This window comes from Pan paniscus, chromosome 19, assembly GCF_029289425.2.
Source record: "Pan paniscus chromosome 19, NHGRI_mPanPan1-v2.0_pri, whole genome shotgun sequence".
Classification (NCBI taxonomy): Eukaryota; Metazoa; Chordata; class Mammalia; order Primates; family Hominidae; genus Pan; species Pan paniscus.
Genome location: NC_073268.2, coordinates 10,919,073 through 10,935,804, shown reverse-complemented (window position 1 = coordinate 10,935,804; position 16,732 = coordinate 10,919,073). Strand labels below are relative to the sequence as shown.

Below are 16,732 nucleotides of genomic sequence, written 5' to 3'. Positions count from 1 at the left end.
AGCTCCTGAAGGAAACACTAAACGTGGAAAGGAAAAACCGGTACTAGCCACTGCAAAAACATGCCAAATTGTAAAGACCATCAATGCTAGGAAGAAACTGCATCAACTAATGGGCAAAATAACCAGCTAACATCATAATGACAGAATCAAATTCACACATAACATTATTAATCTTAAATGTAAATGGTCTAAATGCCCCAATTAAAGGACACAGACTGGCAAATTGGATAAAGAGTCAAGACCCATCAGTGTGCTGTATTCAGGTGACCCATCTCACGTGCAGAGACACACATAGGCTCAAAATAAAGGGATGGAGGAAGATCTACCAAACAAATGGAAAGCAAAAAACAAGCAGGGGTTGCAATCCTAGTCTCTGATAAAACAGACTTTAAACCAACAAAGATCAAAAGAGACAAAGAAGGCCATTACATAATGGTAAAGGGATCAATTCAACAAGAAGAGCTAACTATCCTAAATATATATGCACCCAATACAGGAGCACCCAGATTCATACAGCAAGTCCTGAGAGATCTACAAAGAGACTTAGACTCCCACACAAAAATAATGGGAGACTTTAACACCCCACTGTCAACATTAGACAGATCAACAAGACAGAAGGCTAACAAGGATATCCAGGAATTGAACTCAGCTCTGCACCAAACGGACCTAATAGACATCTACAGAACTCTCCACCCCAAGTCAACAGAATATACATTCTTCTCAGCACCACATTGCACTTATTCCAAAATTGACCACATAGTTGGAAGTAAAGCACTCCTCAGCAAATGTAAAAGGACAGAAATCACAACAAACTGTCTCTCTGACCACAGTGCAATCAAATTAGAATTCAAGATTAAGAAACTCACTCAAAACCACACAAGTACATGGAAACTGAACAACCTGCTCCTGAATGACTACTGGATAAATCATGAAATTAAGGCAGAAATACAGATGTTCTTTGAAACCAACGAGAACAAAGATACAACGTACCAGAATCTCTGGGACACATTTAAAGCAGTGTGTAAAGGGAAATTTATAGCACTAAGTGCCCACAAGAGAAAGCAGGAAAGATCTAAAATTGACACCCTAACATCACAATGAAAAGAACTAGAGAAGCAAGAGCAAACACATTCAAAAGCTAGCAGAAGGCAAGAAATAACTAAGATCAGAGCAGAACTGAAGGAGATAGAGACACAAAAAACCCTTCAAAAAAATCAGTGAATCCAGGAGCTGTTTTTTTGAAAAGATCAATAAAATTGATAGACCGCTAGCAAGACTAATAAGAAGAGAGAAGAATCAAATAGATGTAATAAAAAATAATAAAGGGGATATCACCACTGATCTCACAGAAATACAAACCACCATCAGAGAATACTATAAACACCTCTACGCAAATGAACTACAAAATCTAGAAGAAATGGATAAATTTCTGGACACATACACCTTCCCAAGACTAAACCAGGAAGAAGTTGAATCTCTGAATAGACCAATACCAGGCTCTGAAATTGAGGCAATAATTAATAGCCTACCAACCAAAAAAAGTCCAGGACCAGACAGATTCACAGCTGAATTCTACCAGAAGTACAAAGAGGAGCTGGTACCATTCCTTCTGAAACTATTCCAATCAATAGAAAAAGAGGGAATCCACCCTAACTCATTTTATGAGGCCAGCATCATCCTGATTCCAAAGCCTGGTAGAGACACAACAAAAAAAGAATTTTAGACCAATATCCCTGATGAACATTGATGCAAAAATCCTCAATAAAATACTGGCAAACTGAATCCAGCAGCACATCAAAAAGCTTATCCACCAAGATCAAGTTGGCTTCATCCCTGGGATGCAAGGCTGGTTCAACATATGCAAATCAATAAATGTAATCCATCACATAAACAGAATCAAAGACAAAAACCACATGATTTTCTCAATAGATGCAGAAAAGGCCTTTGACAAAATTCAACATCCTTTCATGCTAAAAACTCTCAATAAGCTAGGTACTGATGGAACGTATCTCAAAATAATAAGAGATAAGAGCTATTTATGACAAACCCACAACCAATATCATTCTGAATGGGCAAAAACTGGAAGTATTCCCTTTGAAAACTGGCACAAGACATGGATGCCCTCTCTCACCACTCCTATGGAACATAGTGTTGAAAGTTCTTTGCTAGGGCAGTCAGGCAGGAGAAAGAAATAAAGTGTATTCAATTGGGAAAAGAGGAAGTAAAAGTCTTCCTGTTTGCAGAGGACATGATTATATATTTAGAAAACCCCTTCATCTTAGCCCAAAATCTCCTTAAGCTGATAAGCAACTTCAGCAAAGTCTCAGGATACAAAATCAATGTGCAAAAATCATAAGCATTCTTATACACCAATAACAGACAAACAGAGAGCCAAATCATAAGTGAACTCCAAATCACAATTGCTACAAAGAGGATAAAATACCTAGGAATCCAACTTACAAAGGTTGTGAAGGACCTCTTCAAGGAGAGCTACAAACCACTGCTCAACAAAATAAAAGAGGACAGAAGCAAATGGAAGAACATTCCATGCTCATGGATAGGAAGAATCAATATTGTGAAAATGGCCATACTGCCCAAGGTAATCTACAGATTCAATGCCCCTATCAGCTACCAATGACTTTCTTCACAGAATTGGAAAAAACTACTTTAAAGTTCATATGGAACCAAAAAAGAGCCTGCATTGCCAAGAGAATCCTAAGCAAAAGGAACAAACCTGGAAGCACCACGCTACCTGACTTCAAACTATACTACACGGCTGCAGTAACCAAAACAGCATGGTACTGGTACCAAAACAAAGATATGGACCAATGGAACACAACAGAGGCCCAGAAATAACACCACACATCTACAACCATCTGATCTTTGATAAACCTGACAAAAACAGGAAATGGGGAAAGGATTCCCTATTTAATAAATGGTGCTGAGAAAACTGGCTAGCCATATGTAGAAAGCTGAAACTGGATCCCTTCCTTACACTTTATACAAAAATTAATTCAAGATGGATTAAAGACTTAAATGTTAGGCCTAATACCATAAAAACCCTAGAAGAAAACCTAGGCAATACCATTCAAGATATAGGCATGGGCTAGGACTTCATGACTGAAACACCAAAAGCAATGGCAACAAAAGCCAAAATAGACAAATGGGATCTAATTAAACTGAAGAGCTTCTGCACAGCAAAAGAAACTACCATCAGAGTGAACAGGCAACCTACAGAATGGGAGAAAATTTTTGCAATCTACCCATCTGACAAAGGGCTAATGTCCAGAATCTACAAAGAACTTAAACAAAGTTACAAGAAAAAAATTAACCCCATCAAAAAGTGGGCAAAGCATATGAACAGACACTTTTCAAAAGAAGACATTTATGCAGCCAACAGCACGTGAAAAAATGCTCATCATCACTGGCCATCAGAGAAATGCAAATCAGAACCACAATGAGATACCATCTCACACCAGTTAGAATGGCGATCACTAAAAAGTTAGGAAACAACAGGTGCTGGAAAGGATGTGGAGAAATAGGAACACTTTTACACTGTTGTTGGGACTGTAAACTAGTTCAACCATTGTGGAAGACAGTATGGCGATTCCTCAAGGATCTAGAACTAGAAATACCATTTGACCCAGCCATCCCATTACTGGGTATATACCCAAAGGACTATAAATCATGCTGCTATAAAGACACATGCACACGTATGTTTATTGTGGCACTATTCACAATAGCAAAGACTTGGAACCAACCCAAATGTCCATCAGTGATAGACTGGATTAAGAAAATGTGGCACATATACACCATGGAATACTATGCAGCCATAAAAAATGATGAGTTCATGTCCTTTGTAAGGACATGGATGAAGCTGGAAACCATCATTCTCAGTAAACTATCGCAAGGACAGAAAACCAAGCACTACATGTTCTCACTCATATGTGAGAACTGAACAATGAGAACACTTGGACACAGGGTGGGGAACATCACACACCGGGGCCTCTCGTGGGGTTGGGGGATGGGGGAGGGATGACATTAGGAGATATACCTAATGTAAATGATGAGTTAATGGGTGCAGCAAACCAACATGGCACATGTATACATATATAACAAACCTGCACGTTGTGCACATGTACCCTAGAACTTAAAGTACAATAATAATTTTAAAAAGTGCACATGAAAAAGTTCTGGAGAACGATAGTAGTGAGGTTGCACAAAAAAGTGAATATACTTAATCCTACTGAACTGTACCCTTAAAATGGTTAAATGATACATTTTATGTTATGCATATTTTACTAAAATAAAAAATGAAGGTTAAATAAAAAGAATTTCATATAAGGAAGTGTGGGCCTTGCTTCCTGGGACCTGAATGTCCATTTTGGGTTTGGAAGCAGAAAGAGGTATGAAATTAGACACAGATATTGGAACCCATGTGCATAGGTCACCTAGGGTGAATCTTTTGTTTTCTGTATAATTATCTTCCATAAGATGGAGAACACAGTCAAAGGGGTGGAAGAACTGGTCTTTCTGAAGAGGAGCTAAATTGGGGTTAGGTAGGAGTGAGGAGGGATGCAGCGTTTGTTTACTCAGAAAACATTAATTGATGGTGATCATGTGTGCTGGGTTCTGAGGAAGTTTTTTTAAAAAATGATACCCAATTTCTTGATTTTGTGGAGAAGTCTGTCTAGTCTAGAGGGGAAAGAGTTAAGAGGACATCTCAGGTATGAGCGCAGCTAAAGTATGGTGTCTGGCAACCCAGACAGTGTAAGATTTGGATACATCTTCAAATTGATATTCTTTATACATTTATTCAAATATTTATTGTAGAGCATGAAGTAGATTTTCAATTAATAATTGCACATCTCTCTTGGTTGGCTACCATGAATGGATTTAGTAGTTACACTGAACATAACATCTAAGTTTATTTGAAATTCTTTTATTTAATGTTTTTTCCACTATTTGTATCTATCATTAGTTACACTTCTTACACATAGAGAAAGTTTATATAAATATAGTTCTAAAATTTTGTCAAAATATGTATGAAAATTATTGTTTTCCTGGCATTCACATCAGCAAAACACTTTCCATTTATCCTGTCTTCAGTTTTCTTTTGTGATTTTTTAAACCAGATAACTTTTCAAGGTACAGATTAAAATGTTTAAAATTTAGACAATAGGGAAAAAATGAATCGTTATCACTGAAAAGCACTGTACTGTGAGTTGTTCAGTTTTAGAATTTTAGCCTACATCACCTGTTGTATTTGGATGACTAGTGAATGCTTGGCTGATGGCAGGGCTGATGACCTGTCATTATTTCCACAGACATGCCACAAAATGTTGAATGAAGATAGGCAGCGTTGGCAAGGAGAGTTTCTGAAACTTCGACTGGAGGGCTCTGCGTGTTCCGGCAGGAATGGTTTGTAAGTTTGCCTTTGCCAGTTATGAAAGGAGTTGCATGAGTAAATCAGAGTGGAAATGTTGCAGTGACATTTTAGCACTTGTTATGTGTTGGCACCTTGTCAGTTGTTTGGCTGATCTGACCCTGAATCCAAATTAGGAGGTGGTAGGAGGTATGCATGGGCACTAAGTAAGAAAAATTGGATTAAGAGAAGCCAGGTGGTGTATTCTTAAACAAACTGGGAAAAAGAATGAAGACAAAGCTGGAATGTGTTCTCTGTCAGACTTTTTCTTCCTGGGGCTTTCTTCATCTATAAAATGAAAATTCTAACATTTGCCTCATGGGACTTTTGTTCTAAGAGTTAAATGAGATAATGTATGTAAAGTGTAGTCTCTGGCTGGTGTCTAAATGACTGGAAATATGTGGGGGTGATTGTTATTGTGTAACAATTTGAGCCATACTGATTTAGGAATATAAAATTGATGGAATGGAAGATGCAGATCAGAAACACATTTTTAAACTTAAAATAATTTAATATATGCATAAATTAAATATCACAAATCAGTAGGGGTGGGGCAGGGAGTGAAATACTCAATACATAGTGTTGAGGTAATTGATTATTCATTGGAAAAATCCCTCTTGGATACATATATTTATAAAATGTATCAAAAGAAAGGCTAGATTAATATTCCAGGCATACAAGCAAAGGAAGAAGGCACAAAGAAATATCAACAGATTTGACTACATAAACATTTTTTAAAATTTATGGAAAAGTTAACCAAGTTAAAAGGCAAAAAACAAACTTGGAGAAATATTTGCAGAAAATATGAAAAGGTTAATATTTTTACCACGTAAAGATCTAAGAAATGCATATGAAAACACTGAGATACTGGTGAATACATAAGCCAAGAACATAAAGGCAATTTACAAACAGACAAATGAAAACATATTTAACAGATAAGAGATAATGGCCTCACTCATAAGCAGAAAAGGCAAAGTAAAGTTATACTTTTGCCTCTCAAATTAGCAATGAATAAAACTAGTTAATACTTGTGATGTTACAGTGAAATGGACACAGTGATTTCTAATGGAGACAAGCTGTAACCTTCCTGTTAAAGAGTTTAGCAATATGTATAAGAACCCTAAAATATTCATCTCATATTAAAATATTCACTTCACAATAGTTAAAAAACTTACTACATATTTAGAAATAGACTTATTAAAAAGGCAGAAACTCTAATTTTTAAAAGCCTATGACACTCTTCTCTAGAAATAACACTTGAATAAATGGATAGATGATTGTATGCCTCTATATGGAAAGATCTAATATTGTAAGGCTGTCAATTCTTCTGAAATCAATCTATAAATTTAACCCAGTTCTGCTTAAAATCCCAATGGTAGAAAAACTCAATCAGCAAAAATAATTCTATAGTCAACCTGGAAGAGAAAACATGTGAGAGCAGTCAAAAACATTTGGGAGGAAAGAGAGTAATGAGGGAAATTTCCAGAATGAGGCATGAATATGTATTGTAAATCTACAGTGATGGAATATTATTCAGCCATATAGAAGAACGAAATTCTGTCATTTGCAGCAACATGATGGAACTGGGGGTCATTATGTTAGGTGAAATTAGCCAAGCAAAGAAAAACAAATGTTGCATGTTCTCACTCATATGTGGAAGCTAATAATAGTGTTTTTCATGACAATAGTAGAATAGTGGTTACCAGAGGCCAGGAATGGTAGGTGGAAGGCAGGGGATGAAGAGAAAACAAAAGAATATACATGTTACCACTGAATTGTACACTTAAAAATAGTAAAGGTGGTATTTCTGCTTCTAGATCTTTGAGGAATCGCCATACTGTCTTCCACAATGGTTGAACTAATTTACACTCCCACTAACAATGTAAAAGCGCTCCTTTTTCTCCGCAACCTCGCCAGCATCTGTTGTTTCTTGACTTTTTAGTAATTGCCATTCTGACTGGTGTGAGGTGATATCTTATTGTGGTTTTGATTTACATTTCTCTAATGATCAGTGATGTTGAGCTTTTTTTCATATGTTTTCGGCGGCATGAATGTCTTCTTTTGAGAAGTGTCTGTTCATGTCCTTTGCCCACTTTTTAATGGGGTTGGTTGTTTTTTTCTTGTAAATTTGTTTAAGTTCCTTGTAGACTCTGGATATTAGACCTTTTTCAGATGGATAGACTGGAAAATTTTTCTCCCATTCTGTAGGTTGTCTGTTCACTCTGATGATAGTTTATCTTGCTGTGCAGAAGCTCTTTAGTTTAATTGCCTCCCTTTTGTCAATTTTTTCTTTTGTTGCAATTGCTTTTGGCATTTTTGTCATAAAATCTTTTATTGGGGGAACATGCCCCCAATATTTCAACGCAGGTTCTTTCTATTTTCCCTAAGTGTCAGCCAGTCTGAGAAATAAAGAGAAAGAGTACAAAGAGAGGAATTTTACAGCTGGGCCTCCGAGGGTGACATCACATATCGGTAGGTCCGTGATGTCCACCTGAGCTGCAAAACTAGCAAGTTTTTATTAAGGATTTCAAAAGGGGAGGGGATGTACGAACAGGGAGTAGGACACAAAGATCACATGTTTCTGAGGCCAATAAAGATCACAAGGCAAAGGGCAAAGCAAAGATCACAAGGCAAAGGCAAAATTAGAATTACTGATGAGGGTCTATGTTCAGCTGTGCACATATTGTTTTGATAAACACCTTAACAGAAAATAGGGTTTGAGAGCAGAGAACTGGTCTGACCAAAATTTACCAGGCTGGAATTTCCCAATCCTAGTAAGCCTGAGGTAGTACTACAGGAGACCAGGGCGTATTTCAGTCCTTATCTCAACTGCATAAGACAGATGCTCCCAGAGCAGCAATTTATAGACCTCCACCCAGGAATGCAATTATTTTGCTAGGGTCTTAATATTTAATATTCCTTGCTAGGAGAAGAATTTAGCAATATCTCTCCTACTTGCACGTCCATTTATAGGCTCTCTGCAAGAAGAAAAATATGGCTCTATTCTGCCCAACCCTGCAGGCAGTCAGACCTTATGGTTGTCTTCCCTTGTTCCTTAAAATCGCTGTTATTCTGTTCTTTTCAAGGTGCACTCATTTCATATTGTTCAAACACACGTTTTACAATCAGTTTGTACAATAGTGGTCCTGAGGTGATGTACATTCTCTGCTTACAAAGATAACAGAGTTAAGAGATTAAAGACAGGCATAAGAAATTATAAGAGTATTATTTGGGAACTGATAAATGTCCATGAAATCTTCACAATTTATGTTCGGAGATTGCAGTAAAGAGAGGCATAAGAGGGGAGGAGCCAAGATGGCCGAATAGGAACAGCTCCGGTCTACAGCTCCCAGCGTGAGCGACGCAGAAGACGGGTGACTTCTGCATTTCCATCTGAGGTACCAGGTTCATCTCACTAGGGAGTGCCAGACAGTGGGCGCAGGTCAGTGGGTGTGCGCACCGTGCGCCAGCTGAAGCAGGGCGAGGCATTGCCTCACTTGGGAAGTGCAAGGGGTCAGGGAGTTCCCTTTCCGAGTCAAAGAAAGGGGTGACGGACGCACCTGGAAAATCGGGTCACTCCCACCTGAATATTGCGCTTTTCAGACCGCGGCGCACCACGAGATTATATCCCACACCTGGCTCGGAGGGTCCTACGCCCACGGAGTCTCGCTGATTGCTAGCACAGCAGTCTGAGATCAAACTGCAAGGTGGCAGCGAGGCTGGGGGAGGGGCGCCCGCCATTGCCCAGGCTTGCTTAGGTAAACAAAGCAGCCAGGAAGCTCGAACTGGGTGGAGCCCACCACAGCTCAAGGAGGCCTGCCTGCCTCTGTAGGCTCCACCTCTGGGGGCAGGGCACAGACAAAGAGTCAGCAGTAACCTCTGCAGACTTAAATGTCCCTGTCTGACAGCTTTGAAGAGAGCAGTGGTTCTCCCAGCACGCAGCTGGAGATCTGAGAACGGGCAGACTGCCACCTCAAGTGGGTCCCTGACCCCTGACCCCCGAGCAGCCTAACTGGGAGGCACCCCCCAGCAGGGGTACACTGACATCTCACACGGCAGGGTATTCCAACAGACTTGCAGCTGAGGGTCCTGTCTGTTAGAAGGAAAACTAACAAACAGAAAGGACATCCACACCAAAAACCCATCTGTACATCACCATCATCAAAGACCAAAAGTAGATAAAACCACAAAGATGGGGAAAAAACAGAACAGAAAAACTGGAAACTCTAAAACGCAGAGTGCCTCTCCTCCTCCAAAGGAATGCAGTTCCTCACCAGCAACGGAACAAAGCTGGATGGAGAATGACTTTGACGAGCTGAGAGAAGAAGGCTTCAGACGATCAAATTACTCTGAGCTACAGGAGGACATTCAAACCAAAGGCAAAGAAGTTGAAAACTTTGAAAAAAATTTAGAAGAATGTATAACTAGAATAACCAATACAGAGAAGTGCTTAAAGGAGCTGATGGAGCTGAAAACCAAGGCTCGAGAACTACATGAAGAATGCAGAAGCCTCAGGAGCCAATGCGATCAACTGGAAGAAAGGGTATCAGCGATGGAAGATGAAATGAATGAAATGAAGCGAGAAGGGAAGTTTAGAGAAAAAAGAATAAAAAGAAATGAGCAAAGCCTCCAAGAAATATGGGACTATGTGAAAAGACCAAATCTACATCGGATTGGTGTACCTGAAAGTGATGGGGAGAATGGAACCAAGTTGGAAAACACTCTGCAGGATGTTATCCAGGAGAACTTCCCCAATCTAGCAAGGCAGGCCAACGTTCAGATTCAGGAAATACAGAGAATGCCACAAAGATACTCCTCGAGAAGAGCAACTCCAAGACACATAATTGTCAGATTCACCAAAGTTGAAATGAAGGAAAAAATGTTAAGGGCAGCCAGAGAGAAAGGTCGGGTTACCCTCAAAGGGAAGCCCATCAGACTAACAGCTGATCTCTCGGCAGAAACCCTACAAGCCAGAAGAGAGTGGGGGCCAATATTCAACATTCTTAAAGAAAAGAATTTTCAACCCAGAATTTCATATCCAGCCAAACTAAGCTTCATAAGTGAAGGAGAAATAAAATCCTTTACAGACAAGCAAATGCTGAGAGATTTTGTCACCACCAGGCCTGCCCTAAAAGAGCTCCTGAAGGAAGTGCTAAACATGGAAAGGAACAACCGGTACCAGCCACTGCAAAAACATGCCAAATTATAAAGACCATCGAGGCTAGGAAGAAACTGCATCAACTAACGGGCAAAATAGCCAGCTGACATCATAATGACAAGATCAAATTCACACATAACGATATTAACTATGAATATAAATGGACTAAATGCTCCAATTAAAAGACACAGACTGGCAAATTGGATAAAGAGTCAAGACCCATCAGTGTGCTGTATTCAGGAAACCCATCTCACTTGCAGAGACACACATAAGCTCAAAATAAAGGGATGGAGGAAGATCTACCAAGCAAATGGAAAACAGAAAAAGGCAGGGGTTGCAATTCTAGTTTCTGATAAAACAGACTTTAAACCAACAAAGATCAAAAGAGACAAAGAAGGCCATTACTTAACGGTAAAGGGATCAATTCAACAAGAAGAGCTAACTATCCTAAATATATATGCACCCAATACAGGAGCACCCAAATTCATAAAGCAAGTCCTTAGTGACCTACAAAGAGACTTAGACTCCCACACAATAATAATGGGAGACTTTAACACCCCACTGTCAACATTAGACAGATCAACGAGACAAAGTTAACAAGGATGTCCAGGAATTGAACTCAGCTCTGCACCAAACGGACCTAATAGACATCTACAGAACTCTCCACCCCAAATCAACAGAATATACAGTCTTTTCAGAAACACACCACACCTATTCGAAAATTGACCACATAGTTGGAAGTAAAGCACTCCTCAGCAAATGTAAAAGAACAGAAATTATAACAAACTGTCTCTCAGACCACAGTGCAATCAAACTAGAACTCAGAATTAAGAAACTCACTCAAAACCACTCAACCATATGGAAACTGAACAACCTGCTCCTGAATGACTACTGGGTACATAACGAAATGAAGGCAGAAATAAAGATGTTCTTTGAAACCAATGGGATCAAACGCACAACATACCAGAATCTCTGGGACACATTCAAAGCAGTGTGTAAAGGGAAATTTATAGCACTAAATGCCCACAAGAGAAAGCAGGAAAGCTCTAAAATTGATGCCCTAACATCACAATTAAAAGAACTAGAAAAGCAAGAGCAAGCACGTTCAAAAGCTAGTGGAAGGCAAGAAATAACTAAAATCAGAGCAGAACTGAAGGAAATAGAGACACAAAAAACCCTTCAAAAAATTAATGAATCCAGGAGTGGTTTTTTGAAAAGATCAACAAAATTGATAGACTGCTACCAAGACTAATAAAGAAGAAAAGAGAGAAGAGTCAGATAGATGAATAAAAATGATAAAGGGGATATATCACCACTGATCCTACAGAAATACAAACTACCATCAGAGAATACTATAAACACCTCTACACAAATAAACTAGAAAATCTAGAAGAAATGGATAAATTTCTCGACACATACATCCTCCCAAGACTAAACCGGGAAGAAGTTGAATAGACCAATAACAGGCTCTGAAATTGAGGCAATAATCAATAGCTTACCAACCAAAAAAAGTCCAGGACCAGATGGACTCACAGCCGAATTCTACCAGAGGTACAAGGAGGAGCTGGTACCATTCATTCTGAAACTATTCCAATCAATAGAAAAAGAGGGAATCCACCCTAATTCATTTGATGAGGCCAGCATCATCCTGATACCAAAGCCTGGCAGAGACACAACCAAAAAAGAGAATTTTAGACCAATATCCTTGATGAACATTGATGCAAAAATCCTCAATAAAATACTGGCAAACCGAATCCAGCAGCATATCAAAAAGCTTATCCACCATGATCAAGTGGGCTTCATCCCTGGGATGCAAGGCTGGTTCAACATATGCCAATCAATAAATGTAATCCAGCATATAAACAGAACCAAAGACAAAAACCACATGATTATCTCAATAGATGCAGAAAAGGCCTTTGACAAAATTCAACACCCCTTCATGCTAAAAACTCTCAATAAATTAGGTATTGATAGGATGTATCTCAAAATAATAAGAGCTATCTATGACAAACCCACAGCCAATATCATACTGAATGGGCAAAAACTGGAAGCATTCCCTTTGAAAGCTGGCACAAGACAGGGATGCCCTCTCTCACCACTCCTATTCAACATAGTGTTGGAAGTTCTGGCCAGGGCAATCAGGCAGGAGAAAGAAATAAAGCATATTCAATTAGGAAAAAAGGAAGTCATATTGTCCCTGTTTGCAGATGACATGATTGTATATCTAGAAAACCCCATTGTCTCAGCCCAAAATCTCCTTAAGCTGATAAGCAACTTCAGCAAAGTCTCAGGATACAAAATCAATGTACAAAAATCACACGCGTTCTTACACACCAACAACAGACAAACAGAGAGCCAAATCATGAGTGAACTCCCATTCACAATTGCTTCAAAGAGAATAAAATACCTAGGAATCCAACTTACAAGGGATGTGAAGGACCTCTTCAAGGAGAACTACAAACCACTGCTCAATGAAATAAAAGAGGATACAAAGAAATGGAAGAACATTCCATGCTCATGGGTAGGAAGAATCAATATCGTGAAAATGGCCATACTGCCCAAGGTAATTTATAGATTCAATGCCATCCCCATCAAGCTACCAATGACTTTCTTCACAGAATTGGAAAAAACTATTTTAAAGTTCATATGGAACCAAAAAAGAGCCCGCATCACCAAGTCAATCCTAAGCCAAAAGAACAAAGCTGGAGGCATCACACTACCTGACTTCCAACTATACTGCAAGGCTACAGTAACCAAAACAGCATGGTACTAGTACCAAAACAAAGATATAGATCAATGGAACAGAACAGAGCCCTCAGAAATAATGCTGCCTATCTACAGCTATCTGATCTTTGACAAACCTGAGAAAAACAAGCAATGGGGAAAGGATTCCCTATTTAATAAATGGTGCTGGGAAAACTGGCTAGCCATATGTAGAAAGCTGAAACTGGATCCCTTCCTTACACCTTATACAAAAATTAATTTAAGATGGCTTGAAGACTTACATGTTAGACCTAAAACCATAAAAACCCTAGAAGAAAACCTAGGCAATACCATTCAGGACATAGGCATGGGCAAGGACTTCATGTCTAAAACACCAAAAGCAATGGCAACAAAAGCCAAAATTGACAAATGGGATCTAATTAAACTAAAGAGCTTCTGCACAGCAAAAGAAACTACCATCAGAGTGAACAGGCAACCTACGGAATGGGAGAAAATTTTTGCAACCTACTCATCTGACAAAGGGCTAATATCCAGAATCTACAATGAACTCAAACAAATTTACAAGAAAAAAACAAACAACCCCATCAAAAAGTGAGTGAAAGATAAGGACAGACACTTCTCAAAAGAAGACATTTATGCAGCCAAAAAACACATGAAAAAATGCTCATCATCACTGGCCATCAGACAAATGCAAATTAAAACCACAATGAGATACCATCTCACACCAGTTAGAATGGCCATCATTAAAAAGTCAGGAAACAACAGGTGCTGGAGAGGATGTGGAGAAATAGGAACACTTTTACACTGTTGGTGGGACTGTAAACTAGTTCAACCATTGTGGAAGTCAGTGTGGCGATTCCTTAAGGATCTAGAACTAGAAATAGCATTTGACCCAGCCATCCCATGACTGGGTATATATACCCAAAGGATTATAAATCATGCTGCTATAAAGACACATGCACACGTATGTTTATTGCGGCAGTATTCACAATAGCAAAGACTTGGAACCAACCCAGATGTCCAACAACAATAGACTGGATTAAGAAAATGTGGCACATATACACCATGGAATACTATGCAGCTGTAAAAAAATGATGAGTTCATGTCCTTTGTAGGGACATGGATGAAACTGGAAACCATCATTCTCAGCAAACTAACACAGGAACAGAAAACCGAACACCTCATGTTATCACTCATAAGTGGGAGTTCAACAGTGAGAACACATGGACATGGAAGGGGAACATCACATACTGGGGACTGTTGTGGGGTGGTGGGATGGGGGAGGGATAGCATTAGGAGATATACCTAATGCTAAATGACGAGTTAATGGGTGCAGCACACCAACATGGCGCATGTATACATATGTAACAAACCTGCATGTTGTGCACATGTACCCTAAAACTTAAAGTATAATAATATTAAAATTTAAAAAAATGAATAAAAAATAAAAATAATATAAATTTAAAAAGCAGCAGCAGCAAGAGAGATATATGTGGCCCCCAATGCCTAAAATATTTACTGCCTAGTCCTTTACAAATAAATCTGCTAATCCCTCAGACTCAATAACCCAACAATATGGAATACACTGAAGTTAGTGTATATTCATATAGATTGTCCTTGCATACAGTAGAATCATAATGTTTGCTAAATAAATGAATTAATTAGTGGAGGGACACTGTTTTTTCAATGATAGTAAAGGCTATGGACTACTTATCATTTATTCACCAGTGTACACCATGATTTGGTGTGTATGTAGCAGGTAAAAGCAATGGAGGTTTAAGACATACTTGAAAATGGAGGGAGTTGTTTTGTTTACATTTAAAGCTATAGGATAGGGTTTATTTTAAAAAAATGCAAAGTAAAACAATAGGAAATAGAGATTCACTGATCACATTGTAAGGATGTTTAAAAATGGCAATACTTAGGGTTGGTTAGGGTTAGGAAAGTGGCCCTCTCGCACTGAATTGGTGGTACAATCTGTCTAGTTGATAGTTTGTCAATATTCATAAAAGTGTTAAAATATACACATACATGTGGCCTATTTAGGGAAATAGCTGTGGAAAAAACACATCAAATTATGGTTCTTAATAGTGAAAAACTGGAAACAACCTAAAGGGTGAAGATAGAGGGTTGATAATGCAGTTGTCAAATGATGTAGCCATTGCAAACACTGAAGCAGATGCATTTATTCACGTGGAACTAAAAAGTAAGCAGGCTGTGCTGGGTAGGAAGAACAGTGGAAGAACAAGGAAGTTCTGGGGTGTGAAGGAGGCTGGAGGAATGCGGTCTCGATAAGCAGACAACAAGCAAATAAAGGGGAGGCTAGCGTTTGCAGGGAGGCTGACTCATGCCCAGGCATTCTCGTTTTGAACTCATCTTCCTGCTAGTCACAACTTGGCTAATGAGTCTTGCTAACGAAAGTACTGAACTCCCCCATCACTAATTGGCCTCTTCCACTCTCTAAGGTCCCAGTTTCTTTCAGACTAAGGACCAAAAAGAAAGTAAATCTCTTTCTGTGCATCCCTTCCCTCTGGCCTTATTAGCAGAGACACAGAAGACAGTCAGGAAATTCCCAGTCTTCCCTCAGCACCTAGGCTGCATTATCCTGAACTCTCATTTGGGAGCTAATTAGGGGATTCTGTTTGTGGAACTTGTAAGCACTTAACTCCCCAATCCTAGCCCTGGCTGTCTCTGTGGGAACCTTTCTTTGAAGACTTGCTGGATAGATATCTCCCGAGACCCTGTTGAACTAGGGAAGTTAGCAAAGTTTATCAGTGAGTTGCTGCTTAACTAAAACGCCAAAATAAACTGAAGTGGTGTGGATCCCAAGAGATTAATCATGCTCTCTCCCAGTGTGGAGAGAGCGGGGGGACACTGTGGCTTCTACAGGCCTGAATTCTTCACTAGTTCATTCATGGAAAGTGAGGGCTAGTGTGGTACAAAGGGCATAGCACTGGCCGGGAGGGGTAGAGTTTTGGGCCTGGGGAGATAAATTCCTACTCTGGCTTTTATTAGAGAGAGGGCACAACTCTAGAAATAGGGTAACTCCTTCAACTCAAAACCCAATGAAATTTTAACATGTTCTACACTATACTTGTTGACTCAGTAATTCTGTACCTCAATTCATTTAGTCCCCAAAATAATCATATGAAGTTCATGGTATGATTCCCATTCCTATTTTATGGGTGGGAAAACTGGGGCCCACAGGGAGGAAATGATCTACCCTGTGTCACACAGCTAGCAAGGAGCAGTGTTAGCCCAGAGCCCCGGCCTCCCAACTTCTCACTCCAATGCTATGTTCACGTGACCAAAGTTAACTTAATGCAGCAAGGTGCGTGAGCTTCCCAGCTTGCTGCCTGCCACACAGAAGATGCTGGATTTGTATTTATTTGTCCTTATATTCTGGCCTGGACAACTACCTGTAA

The 16,732-nt window shown here is 39.3% G+C and overlaps 1 protein-coding gene across 9 annotated transcripts in view; it reads left to right on the top strand.

The window, feature by feature from the left end:
- Window positions 1-16,732, top strand: part of SPATA22 (spermatogenesis associated 22) — a 411,549-nt gene that overhangs the window by 187,578 nt on the left and 207,239 nt on the right. For 7 of the 9 annotated variants that reach the window (XM_034941280.3, XM_055101368.2, XM_055101370.2 and 4 more), the window contains one exon: window positions 5,328-5,421. In XM_034941280.3, coding sequence (XP_034797171.2) covers window positions 5,328-5,421 — 94 coding nt within the window. Of the gene's footprint in view, window positions 1-5,327; window positions 5,426-16,732 lie in introns of all 9 variants that reach the window. The other 2 variants (XR_008621653.2, XM_034941285.3) reach the window with 1 other exon arrangement.